At 37.0% G+C, this 25003-nt stretch overlaps 1 protein-coding gene across 1 annotated transcript; it reads left to right on the forward strand.

Moving 5' to 3' along the window:
• Window positions 1–925: 925 nt before the first annotated feature.
• Window positions 926–24386, forward strand: ttc21b (tetratricopeptide repeat domain 21B). The gene is made up of 29 exons (XM_038289780.1): window positions 926–1118; window positions 2372–2501; window positions 2575–2685; window positions 3715–3881; window positions 3967–4089; window positions 4809–4966; window positions 5330–5414; window positions 5541–5639; window positions 7440–7635; window positions 7772–7869; window positions 8007–8207; window positions 8377–8506; window positions 11996–12153; window positions 12266–12490; window positions 12714–12952; window positions 13855–13927; window positions 15049–15159; window positions 15239–15377; window positions 15748–15854; window positions 16153–16341; window positions 16557–16667; window positions 16753–16834; window positions 16910–17060; window positions 17130–17291; window positions 21976–22171; window positions 22402–22626; window positions 22756–22876; window positions 22969–23036; window positions 23121–24386. Exons 1-29 carry the CDS (start codon window positions 1095–1097, stop codon window positions 23196–23198), a joined length of 3957 nt encoding a protein of 1318 aa, XP_038145708.1. The 5' UTR covers window positions 926–1094; the 3' UTR covers window positions 23199–24386.
• Window positions 24387–25003: the final 617 nt, after the last annotated feature.

Raw genomic sequence — 25003 nt, forward strand, 5'->3', positions numbered from 1 at the left:
TTGGAACAGTTGCACAATGAACTCAACACAATGGACATCAGACTGAAGATACTTCATGGTATTACATAAGCTTGGTCCTCTAGTTATCAGACATTTGTTTCCACTGTGTATAGCAAAGTTAATTTTTGATTAGGCCTAATCATTTGGGAATAAAAAGTGAAGACTTCCAGTTATTATATATTAACATCTAAGAAACCTTCAAGACTACTGTAAAAAACGGAAATCTTCTTTATTAAGGGAAAAACAAATGACAAGACAATAGGAGGAACTTAACCAGGGAGCCTGTTTGCATGATTTCCATGTATTCAAAGTAACTTATACATACTCTGACCTTTGGCATGCATTTTCTTTATAAGAAGTGCTTTAAAAATAGAAATTCAACTACAGAATCCCTCCACTAAATGCTTACTTACAGTTTCTTTAGTATCTTTACTCTAAATGAAAAAGCCAATAATACTTTGTCTCCATATGACACTGATACAGTTGCTAACCTACATTTACTCTAGTTATGGGACATACATTTTTTCTTAAGTTAAAACCCACATTCCCTATAAAATTAAGGTGACCACTAACAAATTTCCTAAATTCACTCAAATTACATATTAGTGTTTCAGAATGGAAATTCAAACATAGGATTATTGCGCCCCCTTTAGTTAAATAGACGCAACCTAGTTGTAATTAATTGTAATTTTGGTCCCGAGTGTTGTCTGTCAGGGTTTAAATAGTGGTGTTGAGCTTTCGTTATGCTCCACGCATTGAAAAAGAATTTCTGAAAAGTATTTAATGTAAATTTTTATCTCTGAAAATCATGTTGGCATTTTATAATCTGTCAGATATGCTAAATGAAAAGACTTCCCACGGCGTCCTATAAGAAATTAAAGCCTAGCAGTCAAACTTGAGGGTATATTTAACATTCCGTTTTCTACACCGTTTCCTAGTTACCAAGCGACGCCGAAGTATCCGCACAAGATAGAGAAAACTAGAGGGATTCAACCATAATATCTACTTAATTCCCTGTGTTTTTACTAACTTTAAACATTGCAAGGGCTTATTTGTTCCCCGTCAGTATCTCCACTTTAGGCGTTGAAGCAAAGATGGAGGAAGAAGACACAACACTGGTAAGCTAACTGGCTAATAATCATAGATAGAGGCTGGTCGATAGAAAAAGCGAAGAAAAACAAAAACTAGGAATATATTTAGCAGTAAATGAGATGAAAAGGCAAGTTAACCTCCCATCCAACAAAAATAGGTTACACAAATGCTTCTGTAGAGCATGATGGCGAATGTATCTTTAGCAGCAATATTCTTGTATTGCTCGTTTCCTCACATATTTAGTGAGTGTTTTTACTAGTCGTGTGTGCTGCATTAACGCCAGACTAATTAACATATTATCACTGTTTATGTAGTCAATATCAGGCTTGGAGTTGGGTCTATACTAGTGTTGAATTGCTCCTTAAAATTATAGCGTATTTGCCAGCAAGTTAGTCGCTGCTGTTTATTTTGGTAACATAAAATCCATAGAATACTTGTTATACTTTGTTACTTTGTTATTATATTCAACTAGTGAAACATAATGTTAGCTTAGCTTGAACAGACTACCAACATAAACAACACTCTTTAACACAACGCTAGGATAAAATGTTGACGTTTTCCCCATTTTGACATTACCCAGCATCCTTTGCGGCTTCTCCAGCCTCACATGACATTACAATCACTTTCTGAGTGACTGGTGGTAAAAGGAGAGATAATTTGAACTGACTGACACAGAGCTATTGACTGTAAACTGTTAACATGACCTATCATATAGGCCTACAGTTCAGAACTGAGGTTTATCTGAATAAACACAAATATACCTTATTGAGTATTATGTATTATTTAATTTCATCACCAGTTATCAAAGCTTTGTCAAGCAGTTTGGAAACAGGAGATGAGCCTCTTGCCTAATCCGCCACCAGGCCGGAGAAACCTGTTCAAAGACTTACTTTTACTTATCATTTAGGTAGAACACACCAATCATCCTTATCTTTTTTTTTTTTTTTTTCCTTATCTTATCTTATTTTATTCGTATATCTTATTTGTACTTACAATCTTATTTTTCTCTCTTCTGTAAATGATTGCACTGCAAGAAAAACTAATTTCCCGCAAGGTATTATTTAAGTAATTCTGATTCTGATTTATGATGCCCTTTGACAACATTCAAATGAGCCATTTTAATCTAGATTAATTCCAAGATTACAATGAGATTAATCTAGATAAAAAAAAAATAATAATAATAATCTATGCAACTACTAGTTTTTACACTTTGCGTTAACAAACTATTTTAATAACCACCCTCCTTCCCCTCCTTTCTACCTGAAATGTTTTGCTCCAGGCTTTGATCAAGTACTTCTGTTATGAAAAGTACTTTAATCATGCAGTCACTTCTACGGCAGCTGCTCAAAGGAAATACAGAAATGACCCCATCTACATTTTCTTCCACGCCTACGCAACTCTAATGCAAGGTATGGTTTTTTAGGTTCATATTGATTAAATATGATTTGTTACGTATTGTTAAAATGTGGGTTGTGCCTTCAGGTGAAATCCAGGAAGCCACAGCAGAACTGGACACAATAAGAGATGATCGAGATCTGTCTCTCTGCACGCTGATGGCTCTTGTCTATGCTGAGAAGAAAAAAACAAACCCAGGTAATCCAGTATGGTTGGTCAATGTTTTTTTGTTTTTTACACTGTGTATTTGTGATATCGTTTGTCATTTTTTTCAGTATTTTTTTTATATTTGATGAAAAATACCGCAAAAATAATTGTAAAGTGTAATGATTTTCAGACTCCTTTAGAAATAAATCTCTAAAAGGTGTGTAGTCCATATATGTTAAGCCTTCCTGGTTCGGTTCTGTTAAGAAACACTTCTTATGTGTTGACCGGCTCTTCACATCTATAAAATATAGGTTTTTCCAGATTGAGTTCAATCAATCCATCCATGTTGGGGCCAGTGCCTATCTCTGGTAGTGTATTTGTGAGAGGCGAGGTACACCCTGAACAGGTCGCCAGTCTGTTGCAGGGCAACACATAAACACACAAGAACATACAACCACACACACTCACACCCAATTGACCTAACAGTCATGTTTTTGCACTGTGAAAATGCAAACTCCATGCAAAGAGACCCTGGGGCAGGAATCGAACCCAGAACCCTGTTACTGCAAGGCAACAGTGCTACAAACTTTAGCACTGTGCAGCAGTATAAATTCCAATATTTTTTTTTTTTGGCACAGTCTTTACAGATGGAAAGCGATTATTAAAACAATTAAACAAAATTTAAAATTCTAGTCAAAGAAACCCTCAAGCCCTTTGCAAAACGGTTGTGTTTATACTGAGATTAAGTTATACAAAGCTGCACTCTGCACTTTCCATATTGGCAGACTTCATATGGTAATTAGTTGCACTGGGTTTTGTTCATGGGTCTAAAAGGGAGGCTAATACATTTGAATGCCACATCTTTTAGATTTTTATTTGTTAAGAACATTGAATATTATACTTTTTCCCTCTAATTAGCCATTACAGTATGTGGCGCTTTGTGCTGTTACATGGCACTGCATCAGAATAAAATATATTGGAAGTTCAGTCTATAACATCACAAAATTTGAAAAGGCTAAGAAACTATGAATAATTGTGTTCTGTATGTTGACCAAGCTAGATGTTTCTCTGAATTCTCAGACAGAGACATTATCCAGGAACTTGATGCCAAGGTCAAAGAGGATCGTAAAAGTGCTCCCCCTAAAAGTTTGTACCATGCTGGAACCTTTCTCTGGCTTTTAGGCCGCAATGATAAAGCAAGAGAGTATACAGAGAGAATGATCAAACTGTCCAATGGCTCCAGAGAGGTAAGACTTTATTATTCTATGTTAGGATAGATCAATAAACATACTTAGTCATTTTTTGTGACTGCCCCCCTTCTTTGTTTTTTAGGGCATAATCCTGAAAGCCTGGATAGATGTAACGTCAGGGAAAGATGCCTACATCAGGAAGGCTGGGAAGTACTTTGACGAGGGCCTAAAAGAGAAAGCTGATGTTTTTGGCTTGATGGGAAAAGTACTTATATTGTTGTATGCTGATGAAGGTTCTCAGTCATCCAGGTCATAGTCATTCCGTAAAAATTCAAAAAATATCCACTGGACTTGGTTTTCAAGATTTGAAGACGTTTCGCCACCTCTCCAGGAAGCTTTCTCAATTCAAATGTCTGGATCCGCAGTGAGTTTGAGTCTTATATAGACAACGCCTTGTATCGCTACAAGGCGTTGTCTATATAAGACTCAAACTCACTGCGGATCCAGACATTTGAATTGAGAAAGCTTCCTGGAGAGGTGGCGAAACGTCTTCAAATCTTGAAAACCAAGTCCAGTGGATATTTTTTGAATTTTTACGGAATACTTATATTGTTTTGATTATATTACACTGAAAATGTTATGATGCTATAATGCATTTTATTTCCTCATTTTTGAATAAGTCTTGGATGTTTGAATGTTTTACAACAGCCCTGAGCAGGTGAACTGTGTATTAGTTCTGAGGGTGAAAATAATTCCACTTTTTCTTATTATCATTTTTATTTTTTGACCATATTTATATGCAGTAAAAAAAATGCATGTAGATTTTGTATCTTTTTACACTATCAAACATTTAACTTATTATTATAACATATTGTTTAAAAAAAAAATTGTTTGAGAGGATACTGAAACACTTTCAAACAATGCCGTTTTACATATATTTGCATGTTATGTTAATTTTTAACTTATTTCTCTTTTATCAAATAGGCACAGTACTATGAATGTCGTCAGAACTACTCTGGTGCGTTAGAGATGGTTAACCAAGTTATAGTGAGTTTTTCTGGGTTTGTACCAGCTCTAATAAAAAAAATGAAGCTGCTGCTTAACCTTCAAGATTGGGATCAAACAATCGATGCTGCCCACAGGTAATTAATTACATGTTTTTTTCTGGTATTTCCAAAATAAAATACCAAATTGCCTTTTGTAAAACTCAAATAAGCCTTTTTGATTAGTTTTAAAGAATTAGAATAATAATATTACAGATATTTGGATCATAGCTAAGCCAGATTAGATTCCCTCTCCCTGATCTTAAGAATTGCAGTAGCTAACTGTGGTCCTCTCATCCTTTGGCTGCCTTCTCACTTCCTTTTAGTTTTAAAACTGTTTGTCTGACAGCTTTACTTAGTAGAGTAGGAGTATCAAATATTCTATTACTGTCAATGAAAGAAATCCTACCTTATGAGTGTTAAAGATTGACTTTTATTAACACCCCCTGTATCATGTTTCAGGCTTTTACAGAAAGATAAAAATAACTTGGAGGCACAAAGGATGCTGGCTCTGCACTCTTTATGCAGAGATGGGGATATCACAGAGGTAAATTGAACACAGTTTATCTTTACCACAATAAATGTTTGAAATTAACAAGATTCAATGATATATAATAGAACATATGTATTATTTTATATAATATTCTGTTTTATTCCTTTCACCTCCTGACAGGCAGTAAAGCATCTTTTAAACCTCATTAGCAGTTTAGATCTACTGGAACCAAACAACCCCGAGCTTTACTACAGAACGTCTCTCGCCTTCACCCGTGTTGTAAGACCTATTTTTAATATCCTTTATAATACTTACATCTATAGTGTGATTTTTCTTTAAATACCTCACTTTTTACTGCTTATTTGATACGTATACATGGTATTGCATCCATATGGGTTTAAAACAATTTTGTGTGATTTTAGTTAGGTCCTAACAATTCAAATATTGTAAAGAATAAGATCTTAATTCAAAACTATTTTTATAATCTCTGTAATCATCAGCAAAGTTGTCACAGTTTTAGTTGGGGGTTGTTTGAGGACCCAAATGTAGAGACCAGTGAAGCAGAGAGGAGTTCTTGTTGGTTTAATGAATAACTGAGGCAGACATCCAAAAATACAAAATACTAGGAAACAAAAAAATCAGAAAGGATCAGGGAATAGCCACTTAGGAGGCCGGGGACGAGGAAGCAACTTACAGCAACTAAACAACAAGGAACCAATAAGGGGAGCAGAACAAAGATGGGCTAATGAGCTGAATAAGGAGCAGATGTGTGTGGAACTAACTAGAAGGAAGCTAAGGGGAAAGGAAACGAGCACAAGGGGGCAACAGAGAGTAACTCAAGACTGCTTGAATATAATGGAAAATAAACCAAAGATCAACAAAACATAATAACTAATAACTGAAAACTAAAAACTCAGACCCCAAAAAGGAGAGAACATAAGAAAAGTAATAATGAAGATTGATATAGAAGTAACATTTACTCTCCAATCCAGTCCAATGCTTTTTTTTTTTTTTTTTTTTTTTTAGATGGTGTGTGCTGGTAACGGAAATATTTCATAATAAATTGCTTAAAACATTTTTTTATGATTTTTTTATAACATCTATCCATCTATGAGCATTCTATGGCGAGAGGCGGGGTGCACCCTGGATAGGTTGCCAGTCTCATGCAGGGCACCTTTTTACCAATTAAATATTTTTTACTTTAATGCAATCAAAAAAAGCACCTCTTTTCAAAGTTACCTTAAAGGTATGAAAGAGACCTACTAGGCAATATACTTTGCCTGTTGTCGAATGTAGATTGGCTACTTGTTTGTCAATCAAACATTTGCACACGTGCCCCCAGTACGTTATTTACGTAGGCTCCAAGTGTAACTCATACGCTGTTTGGCTAGTGGTCCGCCATAGCGCCAAAACACGAAGAAAAACTCCTATGCTTGTTTGCTGCTGTAGCTTTTTTTTTTTAGCTATTGGTTCACTCTTTAGATCCCAACATAAGTTGTTAGGCAGCAAGAATAAATAAAACACACAGCCGTTGGACATATTTTTACCACAGAATCATCTATGAACCCTTTAAGGAAATAAATAAAGTATATTTTTTAACATATCTTCAGGTGTAAAGTGAAAATATTACCCTAAAATCAAAATTCTGCAAGCTCCGTTGAAGATATTTTTAGAGTACGACCAAAATAACTTTAATTTTGAATAGAGCTAGACTAATACAATGGTTAAAAAAAAAGGAGAAGCAACTTATGTTTATGAAAAAATCTTTTTTTGTGTCCGTCACATAAAGTAACCCTTTCTAGCAGATTAATGACTTACCACTGTCACTTAAAATTTTAATTCTCTTATGTTTATCACAGAAAACTATGCATCAAATGATCCTTATTAAACAGAATTTAAAATAGAGTTTTTGGATTTGCAGTGATTATAAACATTTTCTGTCTTAGAATCAGAAGGTGTTTTTAATGTTGAATGGGACTGTCCTACTATTGTTGTTGCTATTTCGTGCCTTACAACATGTGTTTATAATATATCCAATATAATATTTATGAATTTTACTGTGACCTTTCTGTCTTACAGTGTGGACGCAATGAGAAAGTGTTAGAGCAGACATTCCGAATGGTGGAGAGAGCTCATTCTATGGCATCAGGGGACCCAGATTTAGCCGCAGAGTTAGGCTACCAGATGGTGCTTCAAGCCAGAATCAAAGAGGCCATGAAGTGGTACAATATCGCCATCAGTAACGAGGAAAAAAATAGTATTTCAGCTCTGACTGGTACTGTGGACTAAAGGTTTTTTTTTCTGGAATATGCCATGACATTTTTTATCCTTAATGTAATTTTAAAAAAAAATCTTTGCCATGTGTTCTGAGATAATTTTTCTTTTCTTGATTGTTATTTTTGTTTATCCAGGCATAGCTCGCTGCAAGTTAATTAAAGGACAATTAGACGAAGCGGAGCAGCAGTTGGAATTTCTCACAGTGACTCAACAGTCCATTGGAAAATCAGGGGTAATATTTTCTTTTTTTTTAGATATCCATATTTGTAAAGCAGCTATGAGTTATTAAACTAGATAAACATCTTATGCTGTTACTTTTTTGTCACTTTTGGTCACTTTCACTGAATTTTTTTTCTCATATTATGTCAGGAGCTTTTGTACCTACAGGCTGTGCTGGCAGGAAGAAAGCACCAGCCCCCAGCGGAGGTGACCAACCTTCTGAACGACGCAGTAGACACACACTTCTCCTCACTGCAGGGTCTGCCTCTGGGAGTTGAATATCTAGAGAAAATGAACCCGGACTTCCTGTTGGAGATTGTCAAAGAGTATCTCGCTCTTTGTCCTTCAAAGGTACAACATGTATATGGTTTTTGTTGACCTTAGATTATGTACAAATCCAGTTTTTGTGCTTTTTGAATAAACAAATCTCTTTAGCTCAACGATATTCTCCTGACATTCTAAAAACTTTCTTAGAAACTGTGTAGCTAGTAGACTAATAGGTTAAATGTGTTTTTTTTAGCCTCCTGCTGCTGGCCAGCCTCCTGCTCCTCAGCTACAGCACTGTGCCTCGTTGTTGGATACTGTGGTCAAAATTGTGCCAGGTCTCCTTAATGCTGTCTTTCTGCTCGCCAAAGTCAGATACCAGTCTGGTGAGTAATTGAAATAAATTGTACATGTCAGTAAATCCGAAGAGCTTTTCATTGTTCATTTGTTTTAATACTGAAAATCAAAAAGTTAATCTTAGATTAATTAGTGTTTCGGAAATATCTGTTTAGATTGATTTTGAAAGTTGTAGTAAATGAATAGGAATTTTTTTTATTAAAGTCTCAGCTGAGTGACAAACAACAGAAATTCTATTTTAAAACTGTACTAAAAACCCATATTTTCTTGTAGGTGGTTTACTGAAGCAGAATATGAGACCGAGTTAGATCTGATAGTCATGGTATTTCTTTTATTTGTTCTTTTCCTCTTTATTGTTTATTATTTTTTGTTGTTTTTTTTTTTTTTTTACCTAATTATATTGGGTTGTGTTACGACCCCAAGGTCTAGGGGTTTTGGGGAAGCAACATAAATAATGTCTGGAGTAGTTCGGGGGAAGTAAAAAATTATTTATTACAAAAAAAGATGGTTAAACAGCCCCAAAACACAATATAGCTTAACTCAGTTAAAACAAAACAAAAAAGGTAAGGGCAAACAGATTCAAGATTGGCTAAGAGCAAATAAAATTACAAACTGCCAAAAACCAGTCAGACTATGTTTTAACACAAAAACAAACCAAATGAAAAGACAAAGGGAGCACCAAACCTCCCAAACACAAGCTACTAGCTTGAACAAGTCCACCTAAAGCAGACTAAGAAAAGTACATACAAAGCCAGGGCAAAGAGCTCTTTCTTCCCAAAAACAGATGCAAAACAAGATGGGGGAACAGCTTAACAAAACCTTCCTAATAGCTGTCCCCAAACTGAAAGCTTTTCAGGAGCCTTTTATAAGGTGCAGGTGGGCCTCATCAGCACCCTGATTGGCTTGACACTCTTCTGCTGCTCCAATCATGTCACTCAGGCAGCCACCAAGGGAGTTCTGTCAGAGCTGAACCTGCATAAGAAAAAGCATGCACAGTCTTAAAAGGCCAGGGGCCGTAACAGGCTGTCATGAGCTGCACCTGTTAGCATTTCTATTAATCGCTCTTATTTCTGTTCATCCCTGTTTTGTTGAAGGAAAGGTTTTCTGATCTTTCGTTTGTCTGATCTTTTGTTTACCCTCTGTTGCCGTTTTACTCTTTCATCACCACTAATCATGAAAAAACGTATGTTGATTTTTAATATCAGCATTTTTCCAACCTTAGATTGGAGGGGCGCCCCAATCTTTAAAAGATCCCCCCAGTACTCACCCTAGAGTTCCACTGTGGTGTGCAAATATGCAGGTGCATATAGGCACAGGTGAAAACACCATCATGCCAGTAGAAACAGACCATGATGGAAAAGTGGTTTAAACCCCACACAAAACAACCTAAAGTAACTTAGCGACATATTTCTTTTACTCTGTGCCCTATCCAACTGTAGAAGTATTTCAGTGTCCTTTATGAGCATGTTGCTGTTTAAGGCACATGTCCCCTAAGAGGACATTCCTGGGGGGAAAAAAAACAGAATGTCCTACATAAATCAAATAATTTCCTAGTTTCTACAGTTTCTACTCTGCTGCTGTTAGACTGCTGTACCTGAGTTGCATTTATTTCAGCCTCATCTATTTCTCTTTCTTTTCTAGACATGTATTGTATATTATATGCAGTCAATATTGGGTAAGGGGAACCTTTTACATTAACTATTGCATTAGTGCAGCATGGCATGGATATGGTCAACCTGTGGCAATACTGAGGTGTTAAGAAAGCTCAGCCTTATTTAATAATCTAAACTATTCTTTATGTTGGCTGTGCTCTCTAATCTCGACAATTCTCCATAGATTATTAAAAACATTTTAGAGCTGATCAATCTGTGGGTCTACAAAGCACAGGGATTCTGTTGTCAGTATATTAAGTACAAACTTAACACGCGAGGGAAGCAGCGACTAATCGTTTCGTTTAGACAGCTGTGCTTGTTTTGCACTAAATAAAACACAATGGACGAACACCAGCAGATGACATCAGTTACTAAATAATTAAGGAAACTTTAGTCTTCACAGTCGACATATTACTCTTCAAGCAGCATAGATTCTGCGTCTCTCTACTCTTGTCTTTTTCCTGGATATCACTTTGTAGTGATTCATCAAGTACGCAGGTCAAGTAAGTGGGTGGCCGATTACAGGACGCTGCTTGTCTTTATCAGTATCAGAGAAGCTTTATTGCCAAGTAGTACTGCACATGTAAAGCCATACAGGTGACTTAAGTATAGAAATAATTGAATGTGAAAAAAAGCAGGTTGCATAGGAATATTAATAGAGAAAAGCAGTGTCCCATTTTGCGGAGGAAGAACGCCACGACAGATCTTAAAAATACAACAACAGTATGCAATTAAATAATGAATATGCAGGAGCTGAGATTTTTGTATTATTTACAAGGGAAAAGGATCATTAGGAAACCCAAGCCTTGTTAATGAGGGTAACGTCAGACAGGAAGAAACTTCTTTTGTGGCTGGAGGATTTCGTCCTGATGGACCACAGCTTCCTTCTAGAAGGGCAAGTCTGAAACAGTTTGTGTCCAGGATGGAAATGGTCTGCTGTAATCTCTGCTGCCCACCTCCAAGTCTTAGAGGTGTACAGTTCCCGAAAAGAAGGGAGGTTACAGCTAGTCATCCTCTTTGCAGAATGAATGACATACTGCAGCCTTCAACTGGAAGAAGTCCATGGTGGTGACTGGAGACTCGCAGAGGATGATAGGCGAGGGATGGGCTGTGTTTTCCAAGAGTTAAGCTCCAGTTGTTCTGGCTGCACCAGATCACCAAAGTGGTCAATCTCCTACAGATGCAGCTGTTGGTGTACAGGGAGAAGGGCAAAGGGTATCATTTCTGGGCAGGTTGGCTAAAGTGCTTTCGGTGGCGCCAACTCTATGGCAGCTTCGCCTCTGTCAGTCTATCCCAATGCAGCTGTGGCTACTATGTAGCCTACCACCATCAGTGTGTGAATGGTTAAATGTAGTTTAACTTTACACTTACTGCCGATTTATAATTTGCCATAAATCCATTGGTTTGAGACCATGTATTCCATACTTCACATCGAAGATTCTTGGCAGTGGTGGTATGATTTTTAACACCCCTTGTGTTTTTGTTTAGGTTTTTTTGCAAAAAATGCAGAAGGGCTCTATATCAAAGCTGTGTTTTGTGTTTTTTTGTTTATTTCTTTCAACTCCACCATCCAACATTATGCTAGGATATAGTGCTCAAATGAACAAGCAGCTTCCTTAGAAAAATCTTCAAAGTATTTATATAACAGTCAAATTGACAAAGAAAATCTTCAAATATGTCCTTCTGTATTTATTGAATATATATTTTTATATAATCTGAGTTTTATTTTTGTAGTGAATAACTGTATATAACTATATATAATATTTGTATGTTTGTTTGAAATTCATATAAATGTACTTGTATGTTAATTATTGATATATTTTTGTGCTTAGTGTTTTGAATTGCATTGTTTCTGTACTTCTTTAGGCGATATAGAAGCTGCTCAGAGCAGCCTAAACCACTGCCTGGAGCAATGCCCTTCTCATGCAGATGCTCACCTGCTACTGGCCCAGATCCATCTCCTGCAGGGTAACATGATGCTTTGTAACCAGTCTCTTGAAAACTGCCTCAGCCATAATTTTGAGGTAAAAACGACTTTCTTTTAATCAAGTTGTATAATGCAAAAAGAGGGTCATATTGCCTTATTGGTTTAGATAGTGTTTATCTAAGGGGTTTGTGATTTGTTGTGCATTCTAGATTCGAGAACACCCTTTATATCACCTTATCAAAGCTCAGGCTAAGAAGAAGGCAGGTGAGCTTGGAGAGGCTATTCAGACATTGCAGATGGCCATGAGTCTCCCAGGTGTCCGTAGAGCTGGATCTTCGTCCAAGTCTAAGCACAAGAAGGCTGAGCTAAGCTCTGCTGACTGCGTGTCTCTCTTTTTGGAGCTAGCTGAGGCCCTGTGGCTTAATGGAGAACAGGTGAGAGAGAGTTGTTATGTACCTGACACAATTTTATTTGGATTTTGTGAGATTCTTGGGTTTGTTGTATGTACTGATTGGGTTGATTTTTGTTGAAAATGGACCCCAGGAAGTTTAGTCTCTATAGAGACTAATGGGGATCCTTAAATGAATAAATACATTCTCATTATTTCTGTCCTTTATGGAAAGCGTTACTAGCGGATGAACATGTTTTATATTACAGCACGAAGCAACAAAAGTGATGCAGGATGCCATCAATGAGTTTTCTGGAACTCCTGAGGAGCTGCGTGTTACTATTGCTAATGCGGACCTGGCCCTGCTACGTGGTGACACTGAGCTGGCACTGAGTATCCTGAGAAACATTACACCTGAGCAGCCCTATTATGTCTCAGCCAAAGAGAAAATGGCTGATATATATCTGAAACACAGAAGGGATAAAAGACTGTATGCCAGCTGCTACAGGTGAGACTAATATTTTGATTTCAAAAATGTATTTGGGAAATCTGGGATAATATCTAATTATTCCGTAAAAATTCAAAAAATATCCACTGGACTTGGTTTTCAAGATTTGAAGACGTTTCGCCACCTCTCCAGGAAGCTTTCTCAATTCAAATGTCTGGATCCGCAGTGAGTTTGAGTCTTATATGGACAAGGCCTTGTATTGCTTGGAAACATGCAATGGTAACCGATGAATGGGTCGTTTAGTTCCATCGTTAGCCTGTAATATCAGAACCTGTCTATGATTCTAGGGGTCGGTCGTTAAAGGGGGGATTGCCATTAAGGGGGGGGAATTGTCTCCTGTAATACCTGAAACCTGTCTATGATTGTTAAGGGTTGGTCGTTAAGGAGGTATTGTTCACCGGCTGGAGCGGGTAGGTCCCTCGTTCCTCTGTGATGGGGTGGGAGGTTTGGTGATTACCATTGCATGTTTCCAAGCAATACAAGGCCTTGTCCATATAAGACTCAAACTCACTGCGGATCCAGACATTTGAATTGAGAAAGCTTCCTGGAGAGGTGGCGAAACTTCTTCAAATCTTGAAAACCAAGTCCAGTGGATATTTTTTTTAATTTTTACGGAATGACTATGACCTGGATGACTGAGAACCTTCATCAGCAATATCTAATTATCTTAAAGGCAGAGTGAAAAGTAAAATCTAACAAAAAAGCCAAACAGTTCCTGCAGTTTATCAACTTTAGCCTCTGTTTAAAAGCTAAAGGTCAATTATTAAGGTGTGAGCCATTGATGTAGAAGATAATGTGTGTTTTTTTTTTAAATAGCTTGGACTTACTGATGTATGAGTAACTCGTATTATTCAGAAAGCCGTTAAAATAACACAAACATCATCTGATGTTATTTCCTACAGAGAAATGGTGGAGAAGCTTCCTAGTCCTCACACATATCTCTTACTTGGTGATGCTTACATGTACATCCAGGAGGTAAAATACTTGCTTCATTTTGATATAATTACTTATTTGAGTTTTTTTATCTAATGAAAATTACAGATTACTTTTCCCTTTTTATATTTCACAACACGAGGGGCACAGTATGCTGTAAATTTATAGATATTGCAATTTCACTATCTGTGTGGCTGCAGTAACCAGTTATTTGAGTACCATATATTTAGAACCTGTATGACAGTTTTTCATTTCTTTAATTAAGAATAAAATGATTTGAAATGTGACGAAATAGCAACATGATTAATTTGTGTCCGTGTATCGGTGAGTTGACACTAAGGCGTAAAGCGGATGATAATGTAACAAAAATGCAATCTGAAAGGGGATTTAGTTGTACTCAATCTGATCGGTTTCTGTTAAAAAAAAACTTTCATTTTTATTTAGTTATTCATTTACAAAACTATAAACAGTGGCTCAGATGAATGGATTTTATATTTCGTAGAAACTCTTATTTTCTTAGAAAGTAATAAAATTTGTTGACAAATTTTATTAAAACTATATAAAATCCACTCTAGCAGTCCTACCGTTGAGCTACAGTACATTACTTTGACACAAAAATAGCTTCAGCCCTTTCTAACCCTTTCATTGGTGGATAGAAATAGGATCATTTAGGTATGTAACTTTCTAACCATGTAAAAAAAAAATAAAAAATCCCTGTGTTACAAAATAAAATGTCTTCACTGTAAAATCCAGGTTGCTCAACAAAGGAAAGCAACCATGATCACATTTATTAGCTGCTGAGAGTGGAAAAACACATAGTGAACATGCAGCTAAGTGGCAGACGGTTCAGAAGATGTTTTTAGACAAATCAGGGAACATGCTGTATTACCCTCATGACTGTATGGGTGACAACCTTGGCCTTTTTATGTTGACACATGCCTTGGTTGTGACACAAGATACAATTTGGCCTAGGTGGATCTTTCCAGCCCTTCCACCATTAATAACTTTAATTTTATCCAAATTTCCTAACAGATTGCACATTAAAGCATTTAGCAGCCTATTACATGTTTACAACTTGTTTCCAGCTATTTCTAATATTTATACAAACCTGAAAGCAGCAATAAACCGTAACGCTACTTAGAGTCATATGTGTTTATGTTTAGCCAGAGAAGGCCATTGAGGTTTATGAGCAAGCTCTGAAGAAAAACCCCAAAGATGGAGCATTGGCTAGTAAAATTGGGAAAGCGCTGGTCAAGACTCATAACTACGTCAAGGTAGGTTATTTATCTAATACCCACATGTGTTACTCACAGATAACAGTTTGATGACGCATGGCTGTTGTGGTCATTGCAGGCAATTAGTTACTATGAGGCAGCTCTAAAGACGGAGCAGCAGAACTTCCTACGCTATGACTTGGCTGAGCTTCTGATGAAGATGAAGCAGTATGAGCGCTGTGAGAGAGTATTGCATGACGCTTTGGCTCACGAGCCAGGTACTTCCACTGTCTCAATATTCAGGGCACGACACAGACATGTTGAAACATTATGCAAAGATACTGGCTGGGAAAATGGTTTAGACATTAAAAATCAAAGTTTGACTGTGAGGTGAGATTAAACTGATTATAACTTCCTCTAACGATAAAGCTGCTCAATGGGCTTATAAGCTTTTCACCTAAAAAAAAGTTCATGCATCAGACCAATAGAAGGTGCTCAAAAATTCACCCTTTTCCTAGTGGTACACCAAGATATTTTATTGTTTACACCTTGCCAGGCTGTTAGACCCCATACATTACTGCTTCAGTTCCATATTGTCATGTTGTGTTTCTGACTTTTGTTTTGTTGTGTTGCTTTTTTCCCCTCAAGCGAATGAGCTTTCTGCTCTCTTAGATAACTGCCGTTATCTAGTGCTGCTAGCGAAGGTCCAAACTAAAGCAGAGAAAAATGAAGAAGCTTTAATGTCGCTGCAGAAAGTGAGTGATGACATTCAATCTTTCTCAGCACCCTCTTTTAATTATGTTTTTAATTACATTTAATAGAGGTTTTCTTATATGTTTTCATAAATGTCATCTAAAGGAATTTTAATGAGAAAAACAGGTCTGACTTGGGTTTAATTATATATTTAATCAAGCACATTCTAAATGAATTTGTATCGGTGCGATTCAGTTGGATTCAATACAGCTATTAACACATTTTCTCAAAACAGTGCCTTAATTTATGTGTCTTTTATTTATGTTTACTGTATAATGTTGAATAATCTGCTCTTCACAGGCTCGAGATGTTCAGGCCAAAGTGCTGAAGCGTGTGCAGTTGGAGCAGCCTGATGCCGTCCCCGCGCAGAAGCAACTTGCTGCAGAGATCTGTGCTGAAATCGCCAAACACTATACAAGTCAGAGAGGCTATGAGAGAGCGGTCAAATTCTACAAAGAGGCTCTTGTGTATTGTGAGACCGATCGCAAGGTCAGTGCAGCTCAATCAAAAGCGTTGTGTGTACTTAGTGCCGCTGTGAGCTGTACATAGCAAGAGTTAGTTTTTTTAGCCTTCCAGTCTTTCTAAAATTATTACTAATTTAATTTGCTGAAGCTTTTCTTTAGGTTAAATATCTTTTCATCATCGTTATATGCAATATCCTGTGCCATGTGAGCGGTTCAGATGAATGTGCTTCCTGTTCTTAGGTCATGCAGGCGCTGGCACAGTTGTACCTCACACTGGATGAGCTCGATTTATGCCAGGAGCAATGCAGTGAGATTTTGAAGAATGACAATTTTAATGAAGATGCTACTTTGGTTGGTGCTGTCCCACTAACAGCACGGATGTCACATTTTATTTTTGAAACCAAATGCAGAATTTCTCTTACATGTTTCTTCTTAGATGATGGCAGACATTCATTTCAGAAAACAGGAATATGACTGGGCTCTTAGCAATTTTACCCAACTTCTGACACACAAACCAGGTAATTACTTTTCATCAGTGAATACAAATAGCAACTTATCATTTTTAAATCTGAAACCAAATCTGTTTTCTCCAGACAACTACCCAACTCTATCACATCTCATCAACTTGTTGAGGAGAGCCGGCAAGTTGGAGAAAATCCCCATTTTCCTTGAGAAGGCTGAAAAACATTCTTCCAGAGTTAAATTAGACCCAGGCTTCAACTACTGCAAGGGCCTTTATCTTTGGTAAGTTAAATCAATTTTAGTCAACCTTGTTTTTCCCAACCATGGGTCTAAACTACACCTTTTGCACAGGTACACTGGAGAAGCTAATGATGCTCTGAGACACTTCAACAAGGCTCGGAAAGATAATGACTGGGGTCAGAATGCTTTGTATAACATGATTGAAATCTTGCTCAACCCTGACAACGAGACAATTGGAGGAGAAGTATTTGAAAATTTAGATGGGGAAATCAGGTGAGTTCTACATAAGCTGAGTATTAAAGAGCATGGGGATTAATCTCAATAAACGAGGTTACAATTTAAAAGATATTTTATTTATTATAGTAATTCAGCCTAAAAATGGAAATTAAATCACTTTATTTATACAAACATGTCAAGGAGTTTTGCAGTTAATTCAGTCTAAGTATAGAGACAGACTGGTTAGTAAGTTTTATGTCTATGGAAACCGAGCTGATTTGCCTTGAGTCATTGAATTTGCTCCCTTTGTAAGAGCATGCAGTAACAGGGGACAGTTGCTAGAATTGTGATTGACTTTGCAGCAGTACCTCATACTGAGCATGCGTATAGCAACACTAGGGAGGAAGACTCACCTTAACAAGAAGAAACCTTCTGCAGAATCAAACTCAGTGCAAATGGCCTTCCTGCACATCGGACTAGGGGTATGAGTGGATGGTGCACACATACTAAAGGAACTCAGAAGCACTAATAAGGTAGAAGGTAGTAGTAGCTCCTCTTGTGGCTTCATTTAGAAGAGAAACCCGTCTAGGTAGATTAATTCTGAGCCAATATTCTAGTCTGAAAAATAGAGCTTATATGCAGTCAATCACAGTAAAAAATCTGGCTGGTTATTCAAGTTTTTTCAGTCATGTCAACCACAAACAAGCAAGATTCCACACATGGAGGAGGTCATACATGCAGCTATCTGCCTGGACTGAAAATGTATTTCAGGACTTCTGATCATTTTTGATGAGTGAAGCTTACAGTTGATGAATCCAACACGAACACTTAAAAGTTAGATCATCAGCTTAGTGAAAGATTTGGCCACTTACTGGATATACACATTATACCTGGTCAGGGCTCCTTCCTTGAATTATGCATCAATGCAATATGGTATCAAAGTAATCAGACAAGGTAATCAGACTGCAGGGGCTTCGGCTCATCCGCATTGGCTCATCTTTAAAATTTCTCATCAATTATCTGTCTTCTGTCTAGCCCAATGGCACATTTGGGGTATAATTACTGGTTCCAGCTATAGTTTAGGTTTTGTGAATTTCACCAAAACTCTTCAGTAGGCTTTGCTTTCCAATCCCCTCAAAACTGCAGTTATTTCAGGTGCTATTGCAGACTTAGTTTTTCTTAATATTTAACTCTCCTTAATTATACCTGGATCAAGCTTTCTGTAAATAGCCAGCTTATTTGGTAATAGCATTTTGCAGCTTACCACTATTAAAGATGTTGTTTATGACTGACAAATTGGCTGGAAAATTTTCAGCTGCATTCGGTATAGATTATCTTCACCGCAGCCTTAGCGACAGATATTTAAGCAGACACTGAACATACTGTATGTCAGTGTGAACATGGAGTCGCAGTGCTTGGGAGTGTGGATTTGTAGGAGACTGTTTGGAGTAGGTGTGTGAATTTTTCACCTTGAGGAGTAGGGTTGAAAAGTGGGGAGAACGATTTAGACATCACAAAATTCACCACCCATGAGCAGCAATAGGCAGGTAGCCTCAGCCACTGAAGAAACAGCCATCCCAAAAAGAAAGTCAATAGTCCCGCCTCAGATTTCTGCTTTGAAGCCCAAAAGTAGCCGCCCCTACACAAAAGAAGCTCAGTAAAAAAAAAAAGGGTTATGAAGCACGAAGCGGGGGACAGAATGTTCCCATCCTCTCTGGTCAGCCATCTGAGCAGAGTGACAAAAAGTGGTATAACAAGAGTAAGGTTAAAACTTTAAATTTAAACTGCCCAAGGTGCAAAGCTGAACAAACCCCTAAAATGTTATAATTTAATATGGCCAATATTATAAGGAAAAATTCTGTTACAATTAGGGAAGTTTAACATTCTTTTTTGATTCATTGAGATCTTGATCACTTTAAAGGGCTATACTTTTATTTGGTAGAGGTAATTCTACAATACCCTGTTAATACTTTTAAGATCTCCTGAACTTTTTCCCATTTTCTTTTGTTATAAACACAAGTTTCATAATGTTTTATTGCAATTTCTTAAAATGGACCAAAACACAGTGTTTAATAGTCTCTCAGCTTACTCTGATACACCCTAAAAAGGAGGAAAAGCCATTGTTAAAAGAAGCTGCGTCTCTAGATTTTCACAAGCATGTCTTCCACATGCGTGCTTAAAAAGCTCTGGGCAGATAAAGTGGAGGAAAGCAATATTTAGTCAGCGACTGATCGTGCATGTTCTCCTACTTAGAAAGATGAGAGAGGTTTGTAATTTTCATCATAGTTATTCTTTGACTATGAGAGATAAAATGAGGGAAATTATTAATAATTTAAATCATTTATTGGTAAACCAATGGGGAAAATAAGTATTCAGTCACCCACAAAGAAGCAGGACGTCTGACCCTCTGAGACCTCTAACTTCTTCTTTAGGAAACTCTTCTGTCCTCCACCTGTTGCTTACTTTAATGGTAACCATTTGAACTTGTTATCTGTATAAAAGATTTAAAAGGTTAAAAGTCCATATTGCACAGAGACAACCCAAAAATATTATTACTATAGAGGAGAACTGCATGGAGCATTGGGCCGTAACACCAGCTACAGTGTGCGCAAATCTGGTGAAGACGTACAGGAAAGATTTGACCTGTTATTAAAATTTTGTCGTTGAATATTTATTTTCTACCATAATTTGCAAATCAATGCTTCAAAAAATTAAATATAGTTTCTTACTACTTTTTTCTGATTTTGTCTCATAATTGAAGTTTACCTCTTATGAAAATCACAGCCCTCTCATCTTTCTTAGGAGAACTTGCTTTATTCAATTCAGTTTATTTATGTAGCACTAATTCAAAACACACGTCATCTCACGGCACTTTACAGATACAATTCAACCAAATTGATTCAAAGTTTTTTTTATCTAAGGAAAACCAGTTGATTGCATCGAATCATTGACTGGAAGGCAATCCCTCACACCAATCATGCTTGTAGTGACAGTAGAGAGGAAAAACTCCTTTATAACAGGAAGAAACCTCCAGCAGAACCAGGCTTGGTTTGAGCGGCCATCTGCCGAGGCCGACTGGGGTTCAAGGAAACAGAAGCAGACATACAGAAATAAGCAGAGATACAAAAAGAACTTGTCAACCAGCTCCATATGCGGTCCCATCCAGGAAAGACACAGCCAGGCAGACAAGCTGCGAGCCAGACCCCACGTCAGGGGACAAAAAGGGCACATCCAGTTTGTCACAGTCAGAGAAACAGAACTACACTGAAAACTAGGCCAATCTCAAACATCTACAAAGGTGTTGATGCAGCATCATAGCTGATACTTCTCTCCAGGATTGCGCCACAGCCAAACAGGAGCAGACCAGATGAAGATACCATGAGAAAAAGCAGAGAGAGCATATTGTTAGAGATTGAACTAAGAAATTCTGCAGAGTGGGAGAATAGAGACAGAATGGATCAGAATGATGAAAAAGGGGTCTCTATGTCCTCCAGCAGTCTAAGTCTATAGCAGCATAACTATGGAGATAGCACTGGATAACCTGAGCCACTCTAACTATAAGCTTTATCAAAAAGGAAAATTTTAAGCCTACCCTTAAAAGTAGACAGGGTGTCTGCCTCACAGACTAAAACTGGTATTTGGTTCCAGAGGAGAGGAGCCTGATAACTAAAAGATCTGCCTCCCATTCTACTTTTAGACATTCTAGGAACAGACTAGTAAACCTGAAGATTAGGAGCAAAGTGCTTTATTCGGCACAAAAGGAACAATCATATTTCTAATGTAAGATGGAGCTTGGCCATTTAAGGATTTATATGTGAGAAGGAAGATTTTAAATTCTAGTCTGGATTTAACAGGAAGCCAATGAAGAGAAGCCAGGATAGGAGAGATATGATCTCTTTTAATTTTCATCAGAAATCATGCTGCAGCATTTTGGATCAGCTGAAGGCTTTTAACTACAGTTTGTTGACTTCCTGATAGTAAAGAATTACAATAGTACAGCCTTGAAGTAACAAATGCATGGACTAGTTTCTCAGCATCATCCCTGGACAGAATATTTCAATTTTTTTTGCAATATTCCGCAGATGAAAGAAGGATATTCTAGAAACCTATCTGATATGGGGTTCAAATAACAGGTCCTGATCAAAAAGATTGTTTACTTTTTTATCTGACGCTCTACTAAACATACTACCCCCAATTTTGTCCGAGTTTAATGGAAGAAAGATGGAACAAAATACAGTGCTGTCTTGGCTCAATACCCATTAGAGTGTGTTAAGATTTGACATCAGATGGAAATTTATCTTCCAGCACAGAGAAACCTCTACATATCCTGAAATAGCTGTAATCAAATAGTTTAAGTTTAAAGTGTATTTATGTTGAGATGTCTCAGTAAAGTCCACTCCTAAATTCAACACATCTTCTGTTAGCTTCTCTGTTAGTTTTATATAGAATAAAGGCTTTTTGAATACTTTATTAATTGGTATTCAGTGAGCAGTTTCATGGCTAATTTTTCCCTTCCCATTTCCTTATTGGGATAATTTTACTTAAAGCAAGAAACCTTATGCAGCACAACTGGTACATGTCTATCATTTAAACAGGAAATTATTTCTAAATAATGAGATCATAAAAAGATCCAGGATTTTTTAGGACCCTTACAGTGCCTTTGTAACCAAATGTTTGCCTCTGGTTTTAAACTTTAAAGGCATTATTTCAATGCTATCGTGATTCCACTTTGTCTCCTTAGCAACTCCACAGAAAAGCAAGAGTCTGAGCAGCTTGCTGTGAGAACAGCGGAGAAGCTTCTCAAGGAGATAAAGCCTCAGACTCCAGGCGGACATGTACAGCTCCGCATCCTGGAGAACTACTGCTTGCTGTCTACTAAACAGAAGGCAAACATAGAGAAAGCCCTCAATGTTTTCACAGAGATTGCAAACAATGAGGTAAGTAGACTCCAGATGGTGCACGACATTATTCTTTCTTGTGTAAATATGCCCACACTAGGAGCACAGTATTGTATTCAGGCCCTCTACTTTTTATTATTGACATTTTATTTAAAAGCTTAAATTTCCAGTGTCTGATTATGAACTTTCTCATAGTTGGTCTTTATAAAGTAGAGTTGTGGTTTTGTGGGATTCATCCCGTCTCTCCTATATTCTTTTGTGGAATTCAGAAAGACCACGTTCCAGCTTTGTTGGCCATGGCAACAGCATACATGATGCTGAAACAAACTCCTCGAGCCAGAAACCAGCTCAAACGCATAGCCAAGATGAACTGGAACATTGCTGATGCTGATGAGTTTGAGAAGAGCTGGCTTCTCTTGGCAGATATTTACATCCACTCGGGCAAGTACGACATGGCTGGAGACCTTCTAAAACGATGCCTCAATCATAACAAGGTGGGCTTAAACATGTTGATACACTTTGAATACGATATCTATACATCCTTCTTAAAACCCTTAGGGAGAAAATCTTTTTTGTGTTATACCAGCTGTGATCTAAGATTTTACATCTGTACTTGTTCCCAGTCATGCTGCAAAGCTTATGAGTATCAGGGCTACATAATGGAAAAAGACCAGGCATTCCGCGATGCAGCTCTCAACTACGAAATGGCTTGGAAATATGGAAATCAGAAAAACCCTGCTATTGGTATGTCAAACAAAATCAGGGGTCCCCTTCTAGTCATAAGAGGATCAAAAGAGAATCACATTTCCAACATCTAATGTCTGCTTTTCATTTAGGATACAAGCTTGCTTTTAACTACTTGAAAGCAAAGAGGCATGTTGATGCCATAGATGTATGTCATAAGGTGAGGGATCTGAAAATAAATGAGCAGAGTTTGATGTCTCGGATGTGGTTTTGTGCTTTGACGCAGCTGCATTTCTGTCCGCAGGTTCTTGCTGCTCATCCAGATTATCCAAAAATGAGGAAAGAAATCCTGGACAAAGCTCGCTCTGCCTTGAGATCATAAAGTCAGATGTTCATGTGTTTGCCTGTAAGCAAATAGCACAGAAGAAATATAATGGGAAAACAACGAGAATATACTTTCAGGCATCTGTTCCTGAAAAGCAATTAAATTGTTTATATATGTTTTTTTCTTTAGATTGGAGTGGAAATCTTACAAATATTTGCATTTTATTTATTTTTTCACACTGACACTGCTTTTTATAATTTTGACAGACAAAAGTCGGAGGTATTTGTATGGTGTCTGTTAAAGATGCTACAGTATAATCTTTACATTTAGCAAACAAATCAAACTGACTAGAAAACAGTTGTGTAGTTATGTAGGGTTTTAAACTATAAACATTTTAAAGAGCATTAAGTTTCTGTGAGGAGTGTGGGTAAATAAAAATGTTCTATTTTGTGTATTTTTGGGTGGATGAGATTACGAGGTGGGCAAGAATCTACATGATCAGCTGTCAATTTAAATATTAAAGTGGACAAAAATGTCTTGACAGATTTTGATTAATGAGTTTTTAAGGTTCACTCTTTGTACATGGACCTGTTTACTTCTGATGACTGGCATGCAATGCATAATGCTGTCATGGACGCTATTACCGAAGCAAACAGTGTTTTCTTGCGTATCTTTAGAACTATTCCTGGTTTATATTGGTATACTGTACAGCTGTGCTAACAAGTTCACAATCTCTGAAAGAACTGCTTATATTTAGCCATAGTTCAATGATACTTTGGTCAGGAAGCAGAGGTGGTGATGCTGAAAATAGATCCTGCAGTAAAAAGAAGTCAGTCAAAATTTCTGCCCCAAAGTGTTATTATCACAAAGTCTTAATGACAGATGTGGCATCCAAGGATGGTTTAAGGTGCAATTACTTTTTCTATAATAGGCCAAGATTTACTTTTCATTGATTTATTATTTTTAATGAGTATTTTCCTCCTCACAAAACTGCATTAAGTATTTCCTTAAGTAAAATGTTTATATGATGTTGAAACAATTTTGACAATCTGAATCTTTGGCTGTCATTTAAAAGAAGATATATTCTCACTCAAAAGATTGTAAGATTGCAGAAATATTACTTTTGTTTTTTTTTTCCATAGCATATTGCTCTTGCATTCATTATTTTATTGATCTCTTTATCTGTTAAAAATGTGGTCACTTTGTAGTATGCAGCTAATAATAAATATGAATATTGATAAAACAGAAGTTATGTTTTTTGTATCCCTCATCTGTCCATCCTTTACAAAGCATCCTGAAAGGACCCCTGCTGATGAATGACTCAAGGGCATAGGTTAGATTTCAACTTTGGTAGGGACACTATTGGTCTTAAGTTGAATTGGTTTGATATCATATGTCCTGATCATCATGCATGCTCCTATTCTTTTTATGCTCGGCGTGAGCATCAGGGCGCATTTCGTTTAAAGGGAAAACTGCATTTTTTGCTACATTTATGCAAATTTTATAAGCACTACACACACAATATGCTGTTTATCGATGTTTGATGCATCAGTGGCTCGGAATAATGTAAAATTGGGACAACTTAACACTTTGAAAAGGGTTACATTTGAACTTACCAGTGACTAAGACGGAAGGTAAATACGTGCCTTTTTAAACAAATATAGTCTAAATATGCCTGTTGTTGGTGTATTTATCCTGTGTTTTCTTTTGAAGCAATAGAATTGTGCAGAGGTAAACACAGGTAAAACCGACTGTTATTATTTTTATCTGATATGCTGATATTTTCTGTATTGTAAAACCAAGCAAAATAAAATATTTAAGCATTTAAAATATTAACTTTAATATACAAGTTGAGAGAAAAG

Source organism: Cyprinodon tularosa, unplaced genomic scaffold, assembly GCF_016077235.1.
Source record: "Cyprinodon tularosa strain WSP-4 unplaced genomic scaffold, ASM1607723v1 ctg271, whole genome shotgun sequence".
Classification (NCBI taxonomy): domain Eukaryota; kingdom Metazoa; phylum Chordata; class Actinopteri; order Cyprinodontiformes; family Cyprinodontidae; genus Cyprinodon; species Cyprinodon tularosa.

Coding starts and splice junctions, on each gene's coding strand:
- ttc21b (XM_038289780.1), top strand. CDS start 1,095: ATGGAGGAAGAAGACACAACACTG. Junction 7,636..7,771: donor TAGTATTTCAGCTCTGACTG/GTACTGTGGACT, acceptor TTGTTTATCCAG/GCATAGCTCGCTGCAAGTTA. Junction 12,491..12,713: donor TGTGGCTTAATGGAGAACAG/GTGAGAGAGAGT, acceptor TTTATATTACAG/CACGAAGCAACAAAAGTGAT.